Source organism: Zosterops lateralis, assembly GCF_965231275.1.
Source record: "Zosterops lateralis genome assembly, chromosome: 31".
In the NCBI taxonomy this organism is placed as follows: Eukaryota; Metazoa; Chordata; class Aves; order Passeriformes; family Zosteropidae; genus Zosterops; species Zosterops lateralis.
This window is the reverse complement of record NC_139791.1, coordinates 3,906,961-3,925,693: the sequence shown is the minus strand read 5'-3', so window position 1 is coordinate 3,925,693 and position 18,733 is coordinate 3,906,961. Positions and strand designations below refer to the sequence as shown.

At 49.0% G+C, this 18,733-nt stretch overlaps 1 protein-coding gene across 1 annotated transcript; it reads left to right on the top strand.

Moving 5' to 3' along the window:
• Window positions 1-11,353: 11,353 nt before the first annotated feature.
• LOC310920668 (olfactory receptor 14J1-like) lies at window positions 11,354-12,488 on the top strand (the record flags this gene model as incomplete). The annotated part of the gene is made up of 1 exon (XM_083880729.1): window positions 11,354-12,488. The coding sequence occupies one exon, from the start codon at window positions 11,354-11,356 to the stop codon at window positions 12,284-12,286; it is 933 nt and encodes a 310-aa protein (XP_083736855.1). The 3' UTR covers window positions 12,287-12,488.
• Between the last annotated feature and the right edge of the window lie 6,245 nt (window positions 12,489-18,733).

The following is an 18,733-nucleotide window of genomic DNA, read 5'->3' as shown; positions in this document are numbered from 1 at the left end:
CCTGCACAAATGTGTCAGGCTGAGGTGCTACCCACGCTGGGTCTGCCCTCACATTACCTGCCTCTATGAACCTGGAAGATTGGTATGATTTCTGACATGCGGAACCTCGAATGAATGAACCTAGACCTGAATGGCACACCACAGGGTCTTCAGCAAATGAAACAAAGCAGCATTTCTGACTTCCTTCAAAACTGAATATCCCAACTGCTGTGCTATGCCGGCCACATTGGCGGAATCCATCACCAAATTGAAAGGCTCCTGGGAAAATTTTTGAAATGCCATGACAGCAGCCCTCAATTCAACCAATTGAGCTGACCCATCGTCATGACCTTCCAGAACCTGCCACTCAGATCCATCCCTCCAAGAAAAAATGGCCTTTCCTGTCCTTCCCGAACCATCAGTAAAGATGGTGGGTTGTGCACAGGCTCCTGAGTAGTTTTGGGCCGCAAAGAAATCTCTGTGAATTTTGCCACTTGCAATAGCTTATGGCTGGGTAGATGATAAGCAATCTGCCCTGAAAAGTTTTTCAGAGCATTTTGCAGAGAAACACTGTTTGCATAGCTCCAGTCAAATTCTTCCCGCTGTACCGGGAGTACGATCTTTGTGGGATCTGCACCCATCAATTGCAAACACAGTTGCCGGCATTTGATTATCAAATGAGTGATCAGCTCAAACAATGCAGTTGCCATCTTCTGTGGCTGATGGGGCAGGAAGACCCATTCCAAGACATGGAAGGAATCAGACCATTTGTCACTCCATTGGCCAATGATGCCTATGGGATGCAAATCTGGAGTGGTGATGAAAACAGTGACATCAATGGTGGGGTCAGTGTGATAGACTCGGTGAGCAGAAACAACTCCTGAACCTTCTCCAGCACCTGACGTGCCTCAGGGGTCAATGTGCAAGGCGACTTCAAATCAGAGTCTCGCTTTGACAAATCAAACAAAGGAGACAGTTGTGCTGTGCTCAGCCCTTAATACGGACACAATCAGGTGATGACACCCAGCAATATCTGGGCATCATTCAGTGTCTTCACTGAATGCACAAATTGCACCTCTTGTTGTTGGACCATTCGTTCCAAAATTTTGACCCCCAAATATTTCCAAGGAGGTTGTTGCTGAACCTTTTCTGGAGCTACCTCCAGCCCATAAGAATGCAAAGCATTGAGCAACTGAGGCTGTATCCTCAGCACCTCATCCTGGGTGGACACAGCCACCAATATGTCTTCCATGTAGGGATAAAAATGAGCATCAGGAAACTGCTTACGAACTCCAGCCAAGCTCAGGCCACATACCATTGGCATATGGCTGGGGAGTTGCGACAACCCTGGGGAAGAACCCTCCACTGATATCGCTGTGTGGGCTCAGCATTGTTGATTGCTGGCACTAAGAATACAAATTTTGGTCTGACATTGGGATGCAAAGGAATTGTAGAAAAACAATCCTTCAGATCCATGATGAGGACCGGCCAATCTGCAGGAAGCACGGTGGCTGACGGCATACAGCCTGCAACATCCCTATGCTTTCCATCACAGCATTGACCTTTTGGAAGTCTTGTAACAACCTCCATTTCCCAGATTTCTTCTTGATGCAAAAGATAAGAGTGTTCCAGGGACTGGTAGAAGGCTCCAGATGACCCTGATCCAGCTGCTCCTGAACCAAGTTATGAAGGGCGATAATTTGTCTTGAGAGAGGCGCCACTGGTTTCCCCAGACGGGTTTGTCCACCAGCCACCGCACAGGAGGTGTAGGACACCCTGCGCCCTTCATCACAGTGGCCCCATCAAAAATCTCTCCTGATGCGCACCCCCCACGCAGCCAGAAGACCCCTCCCCCAGAGATTGGTACGAGTTTCATTTGTGACATGAGGCCAAACCATGACTGTCTGTCCCTCTGGGTTCATGATCATCACAGGCTGCTGGCTCACGTAGCATTGCACCATTCCTGCCAACCCCACGACAGACATCTCCACTGGATCGAAGGGGCACTCCGGGGGCCAAGCAGAAAGGGGCAGAATTGTGATGTCCACACCAGTGTCAAGGATCCCGCGGAGGCTGATCTCTGGCGGTGTTGCACCAGGGATAGACAGGGTAAACACCTTCTCAGAATGTTCATCGGTCATGACAGTGGTCCAGTGAACCTGAGGTGGCCCAGTGGTTCCAAAGCCACCATCTCCCCACAACTGGCTCTCTGCCCTGTGAACAGAAGACTTAAAAGGCACAAGTTGAGCAATCCTGGTCTCTTTGGGGATAGTGATGGGGGGTGGGGGTGGAAACCATAGCATAAATTTGTCCTGTGAAATCTGCATCAGTGAGTCCCCCATGCACAATGATACCCTGAGTGATGGCACTAGATCTCCCCGTGAGGAAAGCACTCATGCCCTCACCCACAGGACCAAAGACAGCCAGGGGAACCTTGTGCCCTCCACAAGAGTCTAAGACAACAGTTGCTGTTATGCAGACATCAAGAACTGCTGAGCCGCTGGTGCTGGCTGCAAGCTGGCCAAGCAGACCGCCATCAGTTCCAGGGTTTGGAGAGAGGCTGTGTCTGAGCGCGTCACCTCCTCAAACTCCGCTTCCCATTTCCCGAGCTCGACAAAGGCTGACCATTAACACGAATTGTCGCCTTAGTGACATTTGCAGTATGATCCGGCCTTCCACACCGACCGCACGAAAACAAGAGAGTTGTCACGTAAAGCAAGGGGAACCCTTAAAATTATGGAGAGTTGGACAGGAGCAAACACAGATCCAATCACTATGATTTAATGCTACGTTCTCTGGTTTATTTTGTCTAAAATGGCAGGCTATATACACTTCTATATATTTTACAACTGCAGTTACATTCTCATTGGCATACAGCACAGGGAAAAATGCAAACAAACATTGTTTTACTTGATCCTTAAGGTGGCTAAAATGTTCACACTACTAACTATACCTTTTAACCTCTAGAAAACCCAATGTCCCTCATTAACACCTTAACATCTAATTTCTAACTGTGCCATAGGCTTCACAGTTGGCCTTGGTGTGGGGCCCAGGCTGGGTTAGCTCAAACCTCACTCCAAATATAGATCATGCCTTTGTTCCTCTAAGAAATTCTGCTGCAAATCCCCCTTTTTTCTTTTTGAGCTACCCAGACTGGGTCAAAGGCATGGCTGGCTATTTTTCACATATACATTAACAGACAAGGCACAAAAACTAAAATAACAACAATACCAATAAAAAGAGTGATACCAAAATGTATTAAGTCTTTGATCCAACCAGCAAAATTCCATGAATTGAGCCATTTATCAAAAGGAGTGTTAACCACTACAAGTTTTCCCATGTTGCTCCCCAGCTGTGAAAGCTGCTTGTGGAATGATTGAGAACCGTCAAACAGATTCATACAACGCAAAGAAAAAGAAAACCCAGTCTCAAAAGTCCTTGCATGCAGAACGAAAAGATGGTTGCTGTCTTGATGCTGGCTCACCTCTGCGTGCTCACTTCTCCATTCTTGAAGCTGTCAGAGATTCTGCGCTTGACATGATTTCCACATTCTTCACAGGAATTCACTTGTGTTCTGTATCTACAGAGACACAAACAAGCTCTTTGCCGTAGGTTAGTAAAAAGGTGTACCTTGATGGAAAATGTACAATTCTTGTTGAAACTGAAATCTATCAGAAAAAATTTCAAATCCAACAGCTGAAAATGTTTCAAATGACAAATAGTTAACAATTGTCAACAACAACACATGTAAATTTGAATGATTGCCAATTACCAAAATGCTGTCTCATTGTCCCAGATTCTGCAACAGCTGAAAAACTCTTTTCCAGTGAAGACCTGGGTATCCTTTCTCGAGCAAGGTCCCCAAATTCACTCCAAAAGTCTGTCCAGCTATCATTGATGAGGTCAAATCGTCAAGTCAAAGTGACTTGTATCTAGTTTTTTGGTGCAGAAACATCTGGGTTTGTTGATGATCACATCTCCTCTAGTTCAAGTCAAGGTGTGGCCAGGACCTGGCTTTATCTAGAGTGATATTCTTTATTACATTTTTAAAACAAACTTCTTAACAACAGTAATTACAAAATGCTTAAACAACTAAAGAACATTAAAAAAAAATCCTACAGTGTATCATGATACATATCTTTTGGATAATTAAAAAAGAAGTGTCAAAACACATGAGAAGTCAGCTATAAATATAGAAAATCAACAAATTCACAGTACTTATTACTTAAAACTTATTATCTTAAACTTAACTTACTTAACTTACTTATTATTTTAACTTACTTATTTATTATCTTAAAACTTATTATCTTAAAATAAAACACAAACCCCTACAAAATAGCTTATGATCTATAACAATAATGATGTAAAAATTTTCTTCTCTTCCATTCACAAACTTCTCAGTTTTATCACAGCTATGGCCTTTGAAGCCTTCTTATATCTAAGAAAAACCAACTAAACTTTGCAAATTAGATTAGCATATTTTAACAAAACTTACATTTAAAACCTGCATACAATAAAACTTTAAATTTATGAAATAAAAATCTTTCACTTAAACTTTATAAATCCTTATCTTAAATTCAACTTATACTTAACAAGGCTTAAATCTAAAACAAAACTACATAAAAATCACGTTTAATATCAACAGAATACTAAAACACAACCCAACTTGGATCCAAATACATCAATACTACACTCAAAAATCCATTTCTATTCCATGACAATAGATCTTTTTCCCATACTATGATGGGCTTGTGCACAACAAAGGAACAAATGACTGCTGTTTCTCTTTCAGGTCTTTTGCTTGTGATCAGGCACCTGCTTTGTAAACATTCAATGGTTTCCATATATCTGCTTCTGAATTTAGAAAACTTGTAACTAATTGATTTATTATTATAAATCCCACTATAAGTTAGCTGTTGCTGAACCTTTTGCCTGAATGCAGCCCCTCCTAATTCGAGGATTACTGACATCTCCGGCATCTCTCCCTCTCCCGGATGAGGAGTGGGGACCTGGAACTTTTGTGCAGCACAAGATCCCTGTGCAGCACTGCCAAAGAAAAGGTGGGCCCAGCAGGTAGCCAAAGGATAAATGAAGAAAGGGTGTGTGCAGTGGATTCAAGGGAAATGTGGCTACCTTTTGCTGAAAGGAGAAGTTGAAGGATCTGGGCTGATAATGTCAAAATGCTGCTTGTGGGCGGGGTCAGGCTCTGCAGCACTTGCTCGAAGGGGGCGGCTCCTTGGAGAAACTCTCCGCCCTGGTCACGCCCCGTCCTGCGTGCACTGCCTTTGCCTGCCCCGGTCCTGCCTGTGCTGGCCTGGTGCTGTCCACGGGGGGTGTCCTCTCTCGACCCGCCCTCTGGGGCTGCCCCATCTCGCTCTCCGTCGGGGTTTGTCCCGCCCAGAGCCATCCTGTGGCTCGAACTCCATCCCGCTCATTCCGCGCCTGCCACAAGCGTGTCTGAGGTTTTGTCGTGGTTTGAAAGCAAAATGAGTGAGAGGCTCCAAGTCAGAAATGCAATTTAATAAGAAGAAAGGTTAAAAGGTAAAAATAAAATAAAATAAATGCAATAACACGAAGGACCACTGACAGAGTCAGAATACAACCTGAGCAGGATGGTGGAAGCAGTCCAGTTGACGTGGTCTTCCTGAAGCAGTGATCCTGTAGAAAGATCTGGTAGCTCTGCTCCTCTGGGAATCCAGTGGGGACGGGCTGCTTGTACTGTCCCAAATCCCAGCTTCTATCCAGGTGAGACTGCTTGGCTCCTTCCCCTGGGCAGAGCATCTCACAATGGGATGATGAGTTGTGAAGTGGGTCCTTGATGGCCCCTTAAACAGAGACAACTCCTGGAGGGAATTACCTGTGAGTCATGGGCAAGGCGTTGATGGGCCATTAGCAGAAAAGGCAGGGGCTTGGGAAAACACTGCCCCACTTGGTTTAACAGTTCATGAAGATGGTGATAGAATAAATACTTTGTGTACATCCTACACTACAACCCAGGACAGGTTTGTAGTACACAGTTCTGTGCTTGCGCTGCTCGTCCTGGCTTCTCGCTTGCGCCCCGCGACGCAGGCACTGCCTGGACCGCGCTGTCCCCTGCAGCCCCTGCCAGTGCCGGTGCTGGGCTGTGCCGTGTGGTGAGCGCCGCGCTGGAGCTGCGGGGCTGTGCCAGGACTGTGCCATGTGGTGAGCGCCACGCTGGAGCTGCTGTGTGAGGAGATGGGCCCCCCCTTTCTGCCACACGGGCTCTGTCGCACTAAACACAAGTGACGGTCTGCTTAACTTCCCTCTCCTCTTGGCCCAAGAGGGCTAACTGTTCTAAATCATTTTCTCTTATTTTTTCATCTCTCTTAGAGATAATATTCAAAAGGAGCCACGTTGCTGCCTTCAGTTCACCATCCATTATTCCTTTTTCTATCCGTGTTGCACACTGAGGCTTACCTTCTCCCACAGCAAGCCACCACCACTGAGTCTCCCTTCCAGCTTCCCAGCTCTGGAATTTCACTCCCGTCTCGCCCGCAATCCAGGAACAATCACAGAGTCTTCCCATATTTAAATGAAACATCAAAACCGCATCGAAGTAACCTCATTAAAGTGAAAGAAACAAATCCCACATTTAAGCAAAAAGAAAAAAAAATATTGAAATGAAGCCACATCTAAGCAAAGCTCCCTAGCTCAGGTGCCAGATAAAGCTAGGGGAACCCTTAAAATATTGAGAAGCTGGACGGGAGCAAATGCAGATCCAATCACTATGATTAATGCTATGTTTCTCCATTTATTTCGTCTAAAATGGCAGGTTATATACATTTCTATATAGTTTACAAATGCAGATACATTTTCATTGGCATATAGCACAGGAAAAATGCAAACAAACATTGTTTTACTTGTTTCTTAAGGTGGCTAAAGTGTTCACACTCATAACTATACTTATTAACCTCTAGAAAATCCACAATCTCTCACTAACACCTTAACATCTAATTTCTAGCTGCACCACAGGCTTCACAGTTGGCCTTGGTGTGGGCCCCAAGCTGGGTAGTTCAAACCTAACTCCAAAATACCCACACTTTCCTGTCCCTTGCATGACTGCCTGTCCCTTTCTGTCCCTCACACAGCTGCTTGACCCTTCTTCCTCACAGCACAGCCTGCAGACTCCGACTGACCCTCAACCAGCTAACCCACTGTTATATAATACTCATTCTCTTTGTACATAGCTGGGATCTTCTAGGGGAAAAATGTTCCCACCCTTGGTAATTAGTACAGCTGCATTATAAGTGGTGAGATTGCCTTCAGCACTATCTCTAGTCTCTTTACAATCCATCCTCTCACACCAAGGAAGATCTGTGTCCTGTACAGAACCTCATGGAACCAAGGGGCCATTGTGGCACAGCAAGGCCTTGTGGAACCAAAGAGACCATGGTGACACTACAGAACCTCATGGAACCAAATGTCCATTGTGACATTGTGGGGCCTCATGGAACACTGGAGACCATTGTGACACTTCAGGACCCACTGGAACCAAGGGGCCATTGTGACACTGCAGGGCCTTGTATAACCAAGGGGTCACTGTAGCACAGCAGGGCCTGATGGAATCAAGGGGATCACAGTGACACTGTGGGGATCCATGAGACCATGGGGACATTGTGACTCTGTGGAACCAAGGACACCATTGTTACATGATGGGGCATCATGGCACCAAGGAGGCCATTGTGAACCAGTGGGAGAACCTGCTGAGACTATGGTGACACTTCCAAGGCCTTGTGACACCAGAGGGCCATTGTGGAACTGCAGGGCCTTGTGGAACCAATGAGACCATGGTGACATTGCACGGCCTCATGGGACCAAGGGGCCATTGTGACACTGTGTGACACCATGGAACCAATGAGACCACTGTGACACTGCAGGGCTCCATGGAACTAAGAACTCATATAACAGTGAGGAGCCCAGTGGAATCAAGGGGCCATTCCTCATGGAATCAAGGTGGCCTTGTGACACTGTGGGGCCTCATGGAATCCTGGAGACCATTATGACACTTTGAGGCTTTGTTGGATCAAGGGGCTCTGCAGAGCCTTGTGGAACCAAGGAGCCCATTGTTATACTGCAGGGCCTCGTGGAAGCAAAGAGACCATTCTGGCACTTTGAGTTCCTATGGAACCAAGGTGCCATTGTGACACCACAGGGCTTCATTGAACTGAGGCAACCACTGTGACACTGCCAGTCACGATGATGTGAAGGGACCATTGTAACACTACAGGTTCCCATGGAAGCAAGGGGCCAGTGTGACAATGACAGGCCTTGTGGAACTCAGGAGCTGTTGTGATCCTGGGGAGCCCAAAAAACCAAGGGGCCATAGTGGCACTCTGTGGCCTCATGGAACCAATGGGACATTGTGTCATTTTGCAGTCCCATGGAACCAAAGAAACCATTTTGACACTTCAAGGTGTCATGGAAACCAGGGGCCTTGTGACAAGGAGCCAAGGAGATCATTGTGATATTGCTGGGACTTATGGGAACAAAGTTCTGTTGTGATACTATGGGGCCCCATGGAACCAAGGGGCAATTGTGATGATGCAATAGCCCGAAGGATCCAAGAACATGGAAAATGTCTGGCTGGCTTGGCCTCTGGGGGCCACCTGACTGGTCCAGCTGACCTTGGCATGTGGAGGGTTGCTTCTCACCTCCTGAAACCTTGGAGATCCATGCTTTCCTTCCTGTGGGAAAAAAAAGTGTCATTCTCCTTCAGGGGTTCATGGCCAAAAGTGGGATTCTACCTCCAAATTTGATTATATTATATATTATATCATATATACATGAACAGGATTGTTCCTGTATGAAACCTGCCAGGACAGACAGCTCTGCCTGGCCTTGGCCTTTAGGGCCACATCTCATCTGCTTTTAAAACACTGGGTGGGCTGTGATTTTCTCTCTGTGGAAAAAAAACATCTTTCAAGTCCAGGCACCCCTGGCACAAATTGAGAATCTGCCTCCAAAATTCTATATATCCAAAGATAGCTCCCAGACAGTTGCTGCCAGGACTGTCTAGGTTCTCTTGGCTTCCTGATGGCCAGTTCTCATCTGCCTTTGAAACACTGAGGCTCTGTACTTTCTTTCCCATGGAAAACTGTCCTTTTTGTACAGATGCCCATGGACAAAACTGGGATTTGGCCTCCCAAATTTCACCTATCTAAGTATTGCTCCCAGACAAAAGCAGCCAAGACAAACAGGTCTGCCTGTCATTGGCCACCTTGGGGCTGAATCTAATAAGCCTTTGAAACACTGGGCCCCTGCCCTTTCCTTCCTGTGGAGAAGAATTGTCATTCTGGCCAGACACCCACAGATGAAATGAAATTTCACCTCCAAAATTCCCCATATATGCAAGGGTTGCTTTCAGAAAAAAGCTGCAAGCACAGACAGCTTGCTTTGGTGTCAGGTTAGTGCCTCTCATCTGCCTTCAAAACCCTGGGGTTCTGTGGTTTTCTCCTGTAGAAAAGAACCGTCCATCTTTTCAAGGTGTCCATGGCCTCAAGCACCTGAGCACTATATAGGGACAAAGGAGCTCTGTGCTCTCTGGAGTGGAGGCTGGGGACAGGGGACAAGATCCCTGGGAGTGCTTGAAGGGTAGTTTCAAGAGAGGGTGGATCCTTTTGGCATAGTAGAGAACTGCCAGAAATGAAAAAAATAATGCCAAGGCCACCTAGGAATGCCCAGATTAGGAAAAAAAGGGAAAAGAAGATCACTCCCAGGCAGGACTGTGGTGCAACACGTCCCCCAGCAGGAGTCTGGAGCAGCCCAAGGCTGTGTGTGGCCAGGCAGAGGCAGGCAGGAGGCAGAGCTGTCAGCAAAGGAAGGGCCCAGCCAGGTGGGGCAGCCGGGGGATGACGACAGCCTGCAGGGACAGAGGCGCAGGGCACGGACACCGTAGGACAGCCTGGGCTGCACAGGGCACAGGGATGGGCAGCAGCTGCAAGGCCCTGACACAGCCAACTCCTGCAGCACTTGGGCCATGGCTGCTGGACCTGGGCCTGAGCCATGAGCAGGAGACAAATAACCCTTGCAGCCCTGGGGCCTCATTGCCTCCTTGGCCCTGCTCAGCAGCCTGGCAGGGGCCGCCCCATGGTCCTGCCCTTGGCATTGCACATCCCCACATCCCAGTGGCCTGGGAAGAGCCCTGAGCACTGAGGGAGGGACAGGATGTGCCTTGGCAGGGGCTGGGGCTCCGGCCTTGGCCCTTGGCATTCCTGAAACACATCCAGGTTTGGTCAGCACCACAGACACCTTTGCCTTGTTTGTCCCCACCTGTCATCACTGCCTGCAGTGTTCTGCTCTAACTGGAACCTGGGGACACTTTCTCAGTTGTGTCCCTCAGTGGAACACATTAAAACTTCAGAAAACTTTGGAGTTTCAATCTGATTTTGAGTTCTTGAGAAGTTTTTTGTACACTCTCTGAAGACCTGAGTCTTCTGTAAATAATATCAAAGCCCCAAGAGGGTCATTAAAGTCATTGTGCTTTGTCTGCTGAGCTGGGCTGAGCTCTTGACGCAGAGGCAGCTCTTGGCAATCCAGGAAAGCTTCAAAAAGTCATTTATTCTGAGAAGCAGCTCCTGGGCACAGCCCAGCAGGGTTGGGGCACTACCTGCAGCCATCCCAGGCACAGCACAGAGGCACAGAGAGCTTCAATCACTCAGGGCTGGGAAGATGCTGAGAAGTGACTGGGGGAGAATCATTCCCAGCTCTTGACACAGGAAGTCTCTGGTTGCAGGACAATGCAGCTGCAGCTCCTGCAGTGACCACCTAAACCTGGAACATCCAACTGACTATGGATTCTGTAACTACAACTCAGATTATCTTTCCTGTAAGGATGTGGACATGCTCAGGGCTTCTGCTCACTCCAGCAATATTTCCAAAACAATAATTTTATAAAGGTAAAATTTACTGAGTCTTTGTTTTCAATTTCTTACTCCTGGAGGGGGGGGGGGGGGGGAATAAATAATACACAATTCTTCATGTTTAGAAGTCCCTAAGGCATCTGAACTATACCTTGAATGCTATGCAGGGGTTTCCAAAAGTGCTTTTCTGTGTTAACAGGGTTTCAAAGTTAATTATGAGAACAGGTCCCAGTCCCCTCCCACTTATGCACAGCAAGGCTGAATTATAAAAACTCTGTGTCTAGTTGCCCTGAACCTGAAGTCCCACTCAGCCAGCACCAACCAGGGCTCCCCACTTAGAGGTGAAGGAAAATCTGCTAGAAACTCCATAGGCTGTCAGTGTGTTACAGGAGAAGGGTCTGTGGGAAAAGCCTTTGATTTTGCTGAAAGAAATTTCTCCTAACCTGTCACTGACCTTCTCTCCATGAACAGGTCCCCATGGCCAGAGATAACAAATGTCCAACAGCAGCTCCATCAGCCACTTCCTCCTGCTGGCATTGGCAGACACGCGGCAGCTGCAGCTCCTGCACTTCTGCCTCTTCCTGGGCATCTCCCTGCCTGCCCTCCTGGGCAACAGCCTCGTCATCAGCGCCGTGGCCTGTGGCCACCACCTGCACAGCCCCATGTTCTTCTTCCTGCTCCACCTGGCCCTCCCCGACCTGGGCTCCATCCTCACCACTGTCCCCAAAGCCATGCACAATTCCCTCTGGGACACCAGGAACATCTCCTATGAAGGATGTGCTGCACAGGTGTTTCTGTTTGTCTTCTTCCTGGGGTCAGAGTATTTCCTGCTGACCATCATGTGCTACGACCGCTACGTGTCCATCTGCAAACCCCTGCACTATGAGACCCTCCTGGGCAGCAGAGCTTGTGCCCACATGGCAGCAGCTGCCTGGGCCAGTGCCTTTCTCAATGCTCTGCTGCACACAGCCAATACATTTTCTCTGCCCCTGTGCCATGGCAATGCCCTGGGCCAGTTCTTCTGTGAAATCCCACAGATTATCAAGCTCTCCTGCTCACACTCCAACCTAAGGGAACTTGGGGTTCTTGCTGTTAGTGTCTCCGTAGCTTTTGGCTGTTTTGTGTTCATTGTTTTCTCGTATGTGCAGATCTTCAGGGCTGTGCTGAGGATCCCCTCTGAGCAGGGACGGCACAAAGCCTTTTCCACCTGCCTCCCTCACCTGGCTGTGCTCTCCCTGTTCCTCAGCACTGGCACATTTGCCCACCTGAAGCCCCCCTCCCTCTCCTCCCCATCCCTGGATCTGTCACTGTCAGTTCTGTACTCGGTGGTGCCTCCAGCCCTGAACCCCCTGATCTACAGCCTGAGGAACCAGGAGCTCAAGGCTGCACTGTGGACACTGATCACTGGACTATTTCAGAAACATTAAACTGCTAGCCATGTAATAAAAGTCATCTTTTATAGTTCTTGTTATTTGTTTGTGGGATTTTTTTCCTCTCTGGTTTTTTTTTTTTTGTTTTTTTGTTTGTTTGTTTTCAACATTGTCCACAAAGGAAGGCTAATGTTTGAGCCATTTCTCATTTTGATTCTCCCCACCTTCGCCTTGGCCCCAGTCTGTGCCAATGAGGACCTGTGCTCTCAGTGGGTGTAAATGAACTGAAGGATCTCCCAGCAAAGTTTTCACTGGAGATCCCCCTTTTGTTCCCTTCTCTGAAGCTCAGCAGCAATCTCTGTTTGCAGAGCATGGGGCAGATCAGGGCTGGCACAGCAGCTCTGCTCCTGCTGACCACACCATTCCTGATCCAGGCCAGGTGCCATTGGCCTTCTTGGCCACCTGGGCACACTGCTGCCTCATGTCCAGCCTGCTGTCCAGCACTGCCCCAGCTCCCTTTCTGCCTGGCCACTCTCCAGCCACTCTGTCCCCAGCCTGGAGCACTGCAGGGGTTGTTGTGGACAAAGGGCAGGACCTGGCCCTTGGTCTTGTTCAACCTCCCATGGCTGGATTTGGGCCCTGGATCCAGCCTGTCCAGGGCCCTGTGCACAGCCCTCCTACCCTCCAGCAGATCCACACTCACACCCAGCTTGGTGCCCCCTGCAAATCTGCTGATGGTGGACTCAATCCCCTCATCCAGACCATCAATGCAGATCTTGAAATCCACGCTGGCTGGCTCTGATCCCTGGGCCATCCTGTGGGTGCCCTGTGATGGCACTCAAGGTGATCTGTTCCATAACCTCTCCAGGCACCCAGGTCAGGCTGACAGGCCTGCAGTTCCCCAGATCCTCCTTCCAGCCCTTCTTGGGGATGGGCTCCCATTGGCCCCTCCAGTCCTCTGGGACCTCCCTGGGGAGCCAGGACTGATTGGAAATGCTGGAGAGCAGCTTGGGGAGCCCATCCACCAGCTCCCTCATCCCCCTAGGATGGATCCCATGTGGTTCCACAGACACCTGTGAGCATCTGAGTGGCTCAGCAGGTCAGCAGCTGCTTCCTCCTGGATTACAGGGGTGCTCTTCTGCTCCCTGTGCCCATCTACCAGCCCAGGGGAGCACTTGTCCTGAGGACAGCTTGTCTGATTGTTGAAGACTAATGAAAACAAGGGGTTAAATACCTCAGCCTTTTCCTCCTCTTTAGTATGCATATCCCCCCCCAGTAAGGAATGGAGGTCTATACTCCTCCTTTTTCCTGTATTATATTTATGAAATAATTTTTGTTATTCTTCACAGAAGTAGCCAGGTTAAGTTCTCTTTGAGCTTTCACCTCTCCAATTTTCTTTCTGCATGACCTAACAACATACTGAAACATTTCCTGAGTTGCCTGCCTCTCTGTGTAAAGGTGAAGCACCTTCTTTTTTCCCCCTGAGTTCCTGCAAAAGCTCTATGCCCAGCCAGGACAGTCATTTTCCTCGCTGGCTTTTACTTGGGGACACAGCATGCTCAAGGTTTCTTTTTTGAAGTGTGTTTCTTCAAGGTTTCTTTTTTGAAGTCTGTCCCTCATTTCTGGACATCCTTGTTTTTAAGGGTTGTTTGCCTTAAAAAAAACAGTGCCTGATTTGCCTCTCACCAAATCAGCATCCTGAATACTCCAAAGTCTGCTCTCCGTAAGTCCAGTGCAGAAGTTTTGTTGATGCCCTTAGTTCTTATATAGAATATTTAAAATCTCAGTAATTTCATGGTCACTGTACCACAAATAGCCTGTGACCACCGCATCTCCCTCCAGCCCATCTGTGTTTGCGAGCAGGAGCAGACAGAGCTTTCCTTGGCAGTGAGAAGAGAAGGAAACCTCCCCAAAGTGCAGCTTGGAAGTCTCAGCCTGGAGCTGAGGAAAAAGAAAAGTCCCTGGCAGGGCAGAATTTTGGCGCAGGAGGTGTCCCAGCGTGAGGCTGGGCCATGGGCTGGCTCTGTGTGCCAGGAGCCGGCAGCGCTGGGTGCAGGGAGCCCAGGGAGGGCACAGAAATGCTGGGCTGAGAAATGCTGGGGGGACAGCGAGATGGGCGTGTGCAGCCGGCCAGGGCACAGCAGCAGCAGCACAGGGGGCACAGCCTGCAGGACACATGGCCAAGGGCTGGGCAGGGCTGGCAGGGCCACAGGCAGCCAGGCCTTTGTCCCCTGGGCTCTGGCAGCGCCTCTGGAGGCCCCACAGGAGGAACTTTCCTTTCAGGGCCTGCACTTTGCTTCTGCCTGGCCCCTCCCTGAGGAGGCTGCCAGGGCTTCCAGCTTGAGGACATTTGTCCTTGCTGCCCCTGCCATCCCAGTGCCCCACCAAGAGCCCCGAGCCACCCGCGAGGGACAGGCCCTGCTGTCCCAGCCCTGGGCTCAGCCCTTGGCCTTTCTGCTGCCTCCAACCAGCCCAGGCCTTGCTCAGCATTGCAGTTCCCTGCTCACAGCCTTGGCCTCCCTGCAATCCTGCCCTCAAGGATCTGCTCTCACCAGTCCCTGGGGAGCCTTTGGCACTCCCTGCCCTCCCTGGGGCCCAGGGATGCTCCAAGGGACTTGGGGTTTTGCTTCTGACTCCTTGAGCAGCTTCTTCAACCTTCTCTCAGTGCCTGGAGCTCCTGGAGTTAGGCTCAAACCCTGTGTGGGGCTCATGGAAATACAGAAAGCCCTGAGGAGTTCTTTGTCCTCCTTCAATTGTCTTCTAGTGAAACATGTGATTGGAAACTAGAGGATAAAAATCATAGAAATTAGAAAATTATAGTGGTTCCTCCCAGATGTCGTTGGCTCCGGCCAGCCCTTGCACCACCACAACACAGGGATCTTTGAGCCAGTGAAGCAGAGTCACTACTAAGGCACAGATGAATTGAGAGACGGGACCCTCCGTGGAGGCAGCAACTGAGGTTTATTCCACCTCAGGGCCAAGTGTCTGAGAAACAGGGAGACTGAGAGACGGAGAGACCTCGAGCATCTGAGCGTTACAGTTTTTAAAGGGGGAAAGGAACACATGGGACGGCAGAGCATGGGGAACAATGACAGGGACTCAGGGAGCATCAATCAATATAATAACCAATAATATAATTTGTAGGAGGCGTAAACTTTGACTCTAACCAATCACCCAAGACTCTTCCCAGAAGTTTCTAGACACTGAGAGAGGTCCCAGATTGACTGGCAGGGCCAGGTGCCATGTGAACAACAAGATTGACAGGTAACTGCTTTATGGTACTAAGAATAGGGAGAAAAAGGGGTAACAGGTCATGAACTATGCAACTTTAACATATAACATATCAGCAAAGGATAACCATTAGCACTCATCAACCCACCGTGAAAATTCCCCCTTTGAATTTTATTTGAAGAACGGATTTTAGAATGAGTGGAACTGGGCTTGAGGGGTATCACATTCCGATTCGGGGTAGAGGTCCCCAAACCACTGCTGATCGGTAGGCCATTCCTCAAAGGGAACGGGCCATTGCCCTTCAGCCTCGCGCACAAAGTCCTCAAAGCTCAGTTCTTCTTCATCCTCTTCTTCCAGGGGCAAGTCCTGCATTTCAATCCTCTCAAGAGAAGGAGAAGTCACCCAAACATTGTTCACTCTTTGCTTGGAGGTGGCGTTGGCAGTAAGTCTGCTTGTGGATTTTTTGATAAGTCCAAAGGCTATCCCAATACTTAAAAGCAAAAATAAAATTAATAAACCAGTCTTTACAGCAGACCCTATCCAACTTGCAAGTCCCCAGTTGTCAAAGATGTTATCAAACCAGTCCTTGGTCTCTTCTTTTATGTTGTGCACCTTGTCTCGGATCTTTCTTATGGACTGGCAGACGTCCTCAGCTCGAGATGATAGATTGAAGCAACAGAGGCCTCGTACTCCTCGCAGGTGTGATGGTGGAGAAGGAGGAGGTAGTCAATGGCCGCCCGATTTTGAATGGTCACTTGTCTGGTTATGTCCTCGTCTCGAAGGAGGTCCGATAAGGCATTCGAAGTGAGGTTTGCCTGCTTAGCTACCCAACACTCTAATTGGCCTAATTCTCCTATTGATTTTGCCACTGAGACCCAAGGCAAAAACACTGTTATGGCAGTAGCCTTGTCCCTGGACCAGTGGATAATTTCCGATTCACAGTCCGGGTTGGGATCTGCCAAATTCCTTTTTTGGACTGGTGCGTGCATGGATGAATTTTTAACGAACCAATCCATAATTTGTGTTTTATTTGGGGAGAGCAGGCCTAGTTTGCCTAATGTACATGGACCTCCGGTGAGGCGAGAGGGGATGCCGGCAAATGCACAGTCGCCGCAAATTAAGAAAGTGCCTTTGGGGAGGGAAAGGGGAACTGAACTTGGGGTTGACGCCATTTTTACGTGTGTAATGGTATCACACCACGTGTTGGTGAGATACTCATCTTTGGTTTGTAGAACATGGGAGAATGTTTTTTCCTGGCCCTGTGGTGGGATAAACATGCAGAAGGGGGCAGGAGATGAGCCGAGGAGTTCCAGCTCCTGAAGCTCACTTTCGGCACAGAGAAGGGAGGTGGACGCCCACTCTCTCCACAGGATCAGGGGATTGGTAACAGGAAGTTTGATTTTCCTCCGAAGATGGAGCTCCTCCAGAGCTTGGGATTGGTAACCGGGCGTTATTTTTATTATACTCATCTTTAAAATTAAGGAGAGTGGGGGGCTACTCTGCCTCTTTAAATGGGATCCCCACCAGACAAGACGAAATCGGGTCCTCGGCCGAGCCTTGGGACAGGCAAATGTGATCCTGCCCCATGGCCTTTGCGAGGGTCCTCCACACATTCGCCTTCAGCTGAGGAACGATCCACGGGATGGTGCATCCAAAGAGACCAAGGACGACCGCAATTTGAAAGACGCGGGACATCGACAGGGCTCTCAGGTGTACCATTTTGGTCGGACAAGATCTGGAACTAAAGAGCAAAATAAATTAATTAGAAAAGAACCACAGAGGGATCTGGAAGGGGGGAGGAAACCTTTCGCTGTCCAGACCTGGGACCTTCTTTTTCCTCCTCCAGGATGCTTCAGCCACTTGACGGTTTTTGCCTCCTGAGACCTTGGGAACATAGGGCTTCACCCACTTGGCCGGCACCCATTGAAGTCCTCCGAGTGTCGAGACGCAGGCATAGCCACGTCCCCAAGTGATTAAATCATGAGGACCCTCTGTGCTCATGGTCCCTGGATCCTTGACAAGAACTGGTGGCCGTTCACGTTCTTTCAAATCCTTGTTCCCACCAAAGTGGCGGATAATGGGAGGATTCATCGACTCGAAGGAACAGTTAAGAAAATTCAGGGTGAACAAGGCCCAGGTGAGGTGAACTTGGGGAATTTCCAATTTGAGAATTTGGGTCTGCTGGTTAAGGACTCTTTTGATGTTTTGATGAGTTCTCTCCACGATTGCTTGACCCATTGGGGAGTGGGGGATGCCAGTTTTATGTTCCACTCCCCATTGCTGCAGGAAGCTGCAGAACTCCCTGGATGTGTACTCCAGACGTTATCGGTTTTGAGTGTTTTGGGGATGTCCATGAAAGAGAAAGCCTGGAGCAGGTGTTTGATGACGTCTCCAGTCTTTTCCCCTGTGTGGGCAGAAGCATAGATTGCACCTGAGAAGGTGTCCACTGAGACGTGAACGCACTTAAGTCTCCCGAATTGAGAGACCTGCGTCACGTCCATTTGCCGCACTTCGTCGCTGCACAGCCCACGGGGATTAACCCCAGCATGCAAGGTTGGTGCAGCATGCCGCTGGCAGCTGGGACAGGTCGCCACAATGGCCTTGGCCTGGTCTCAGGTCAGGTGAAACCGTCTGACCAGTCCTGGTGCATTTTGGTGGAACAACTGATGGCTGATCTTGCCTGCTGGTAAACATCTGGCAACGGAGCCACTGCAGCAGGGGCAGCAAGAGCATCTGCCCTCCTGTTACCTTCCGCGATGAACCCCGGCAGATCCGTGTGTGACCTTCTATGCATCACGTAGAATGGCTGCTCTCGGTGGGAGATTAGCTTTACTAGCTTCGAGAGCAGCTTGAAAAGTGCTGTGTTGCACACCTCTTGTAGGATCGAATTTTCTGCCCTGGAGACTACTCTGGTGACATATGCCGAATCTGTTACAATATTTAACGGTTCAGAGAACCTCTCAAAGACTCTGACGACAGTGGCCAACTCAGCAACCTGAGAGGATCCTTCCACTTCAGCAACATCTGACTCCCACTGCTGAGTCTGAGAGTCCTTCCAAGTCATCACAGACTTGTGGGATCCTCCAAACGCGTCAGTAAAAACTGTCAGCACTTCAAGGGGTTTTTTGCTCTGAATGCTTTCTAATGCCAATTTGAATTGAGCATCCTGATTAAAAATTTTGTGGGTGGGTCGATAAATCGAAATTTGGCCTGAGTAGCTGTCGAGGGCGAATTGAAGAGCTTCATTCTCTTGAAGCAGGTGTTCCAGCATAG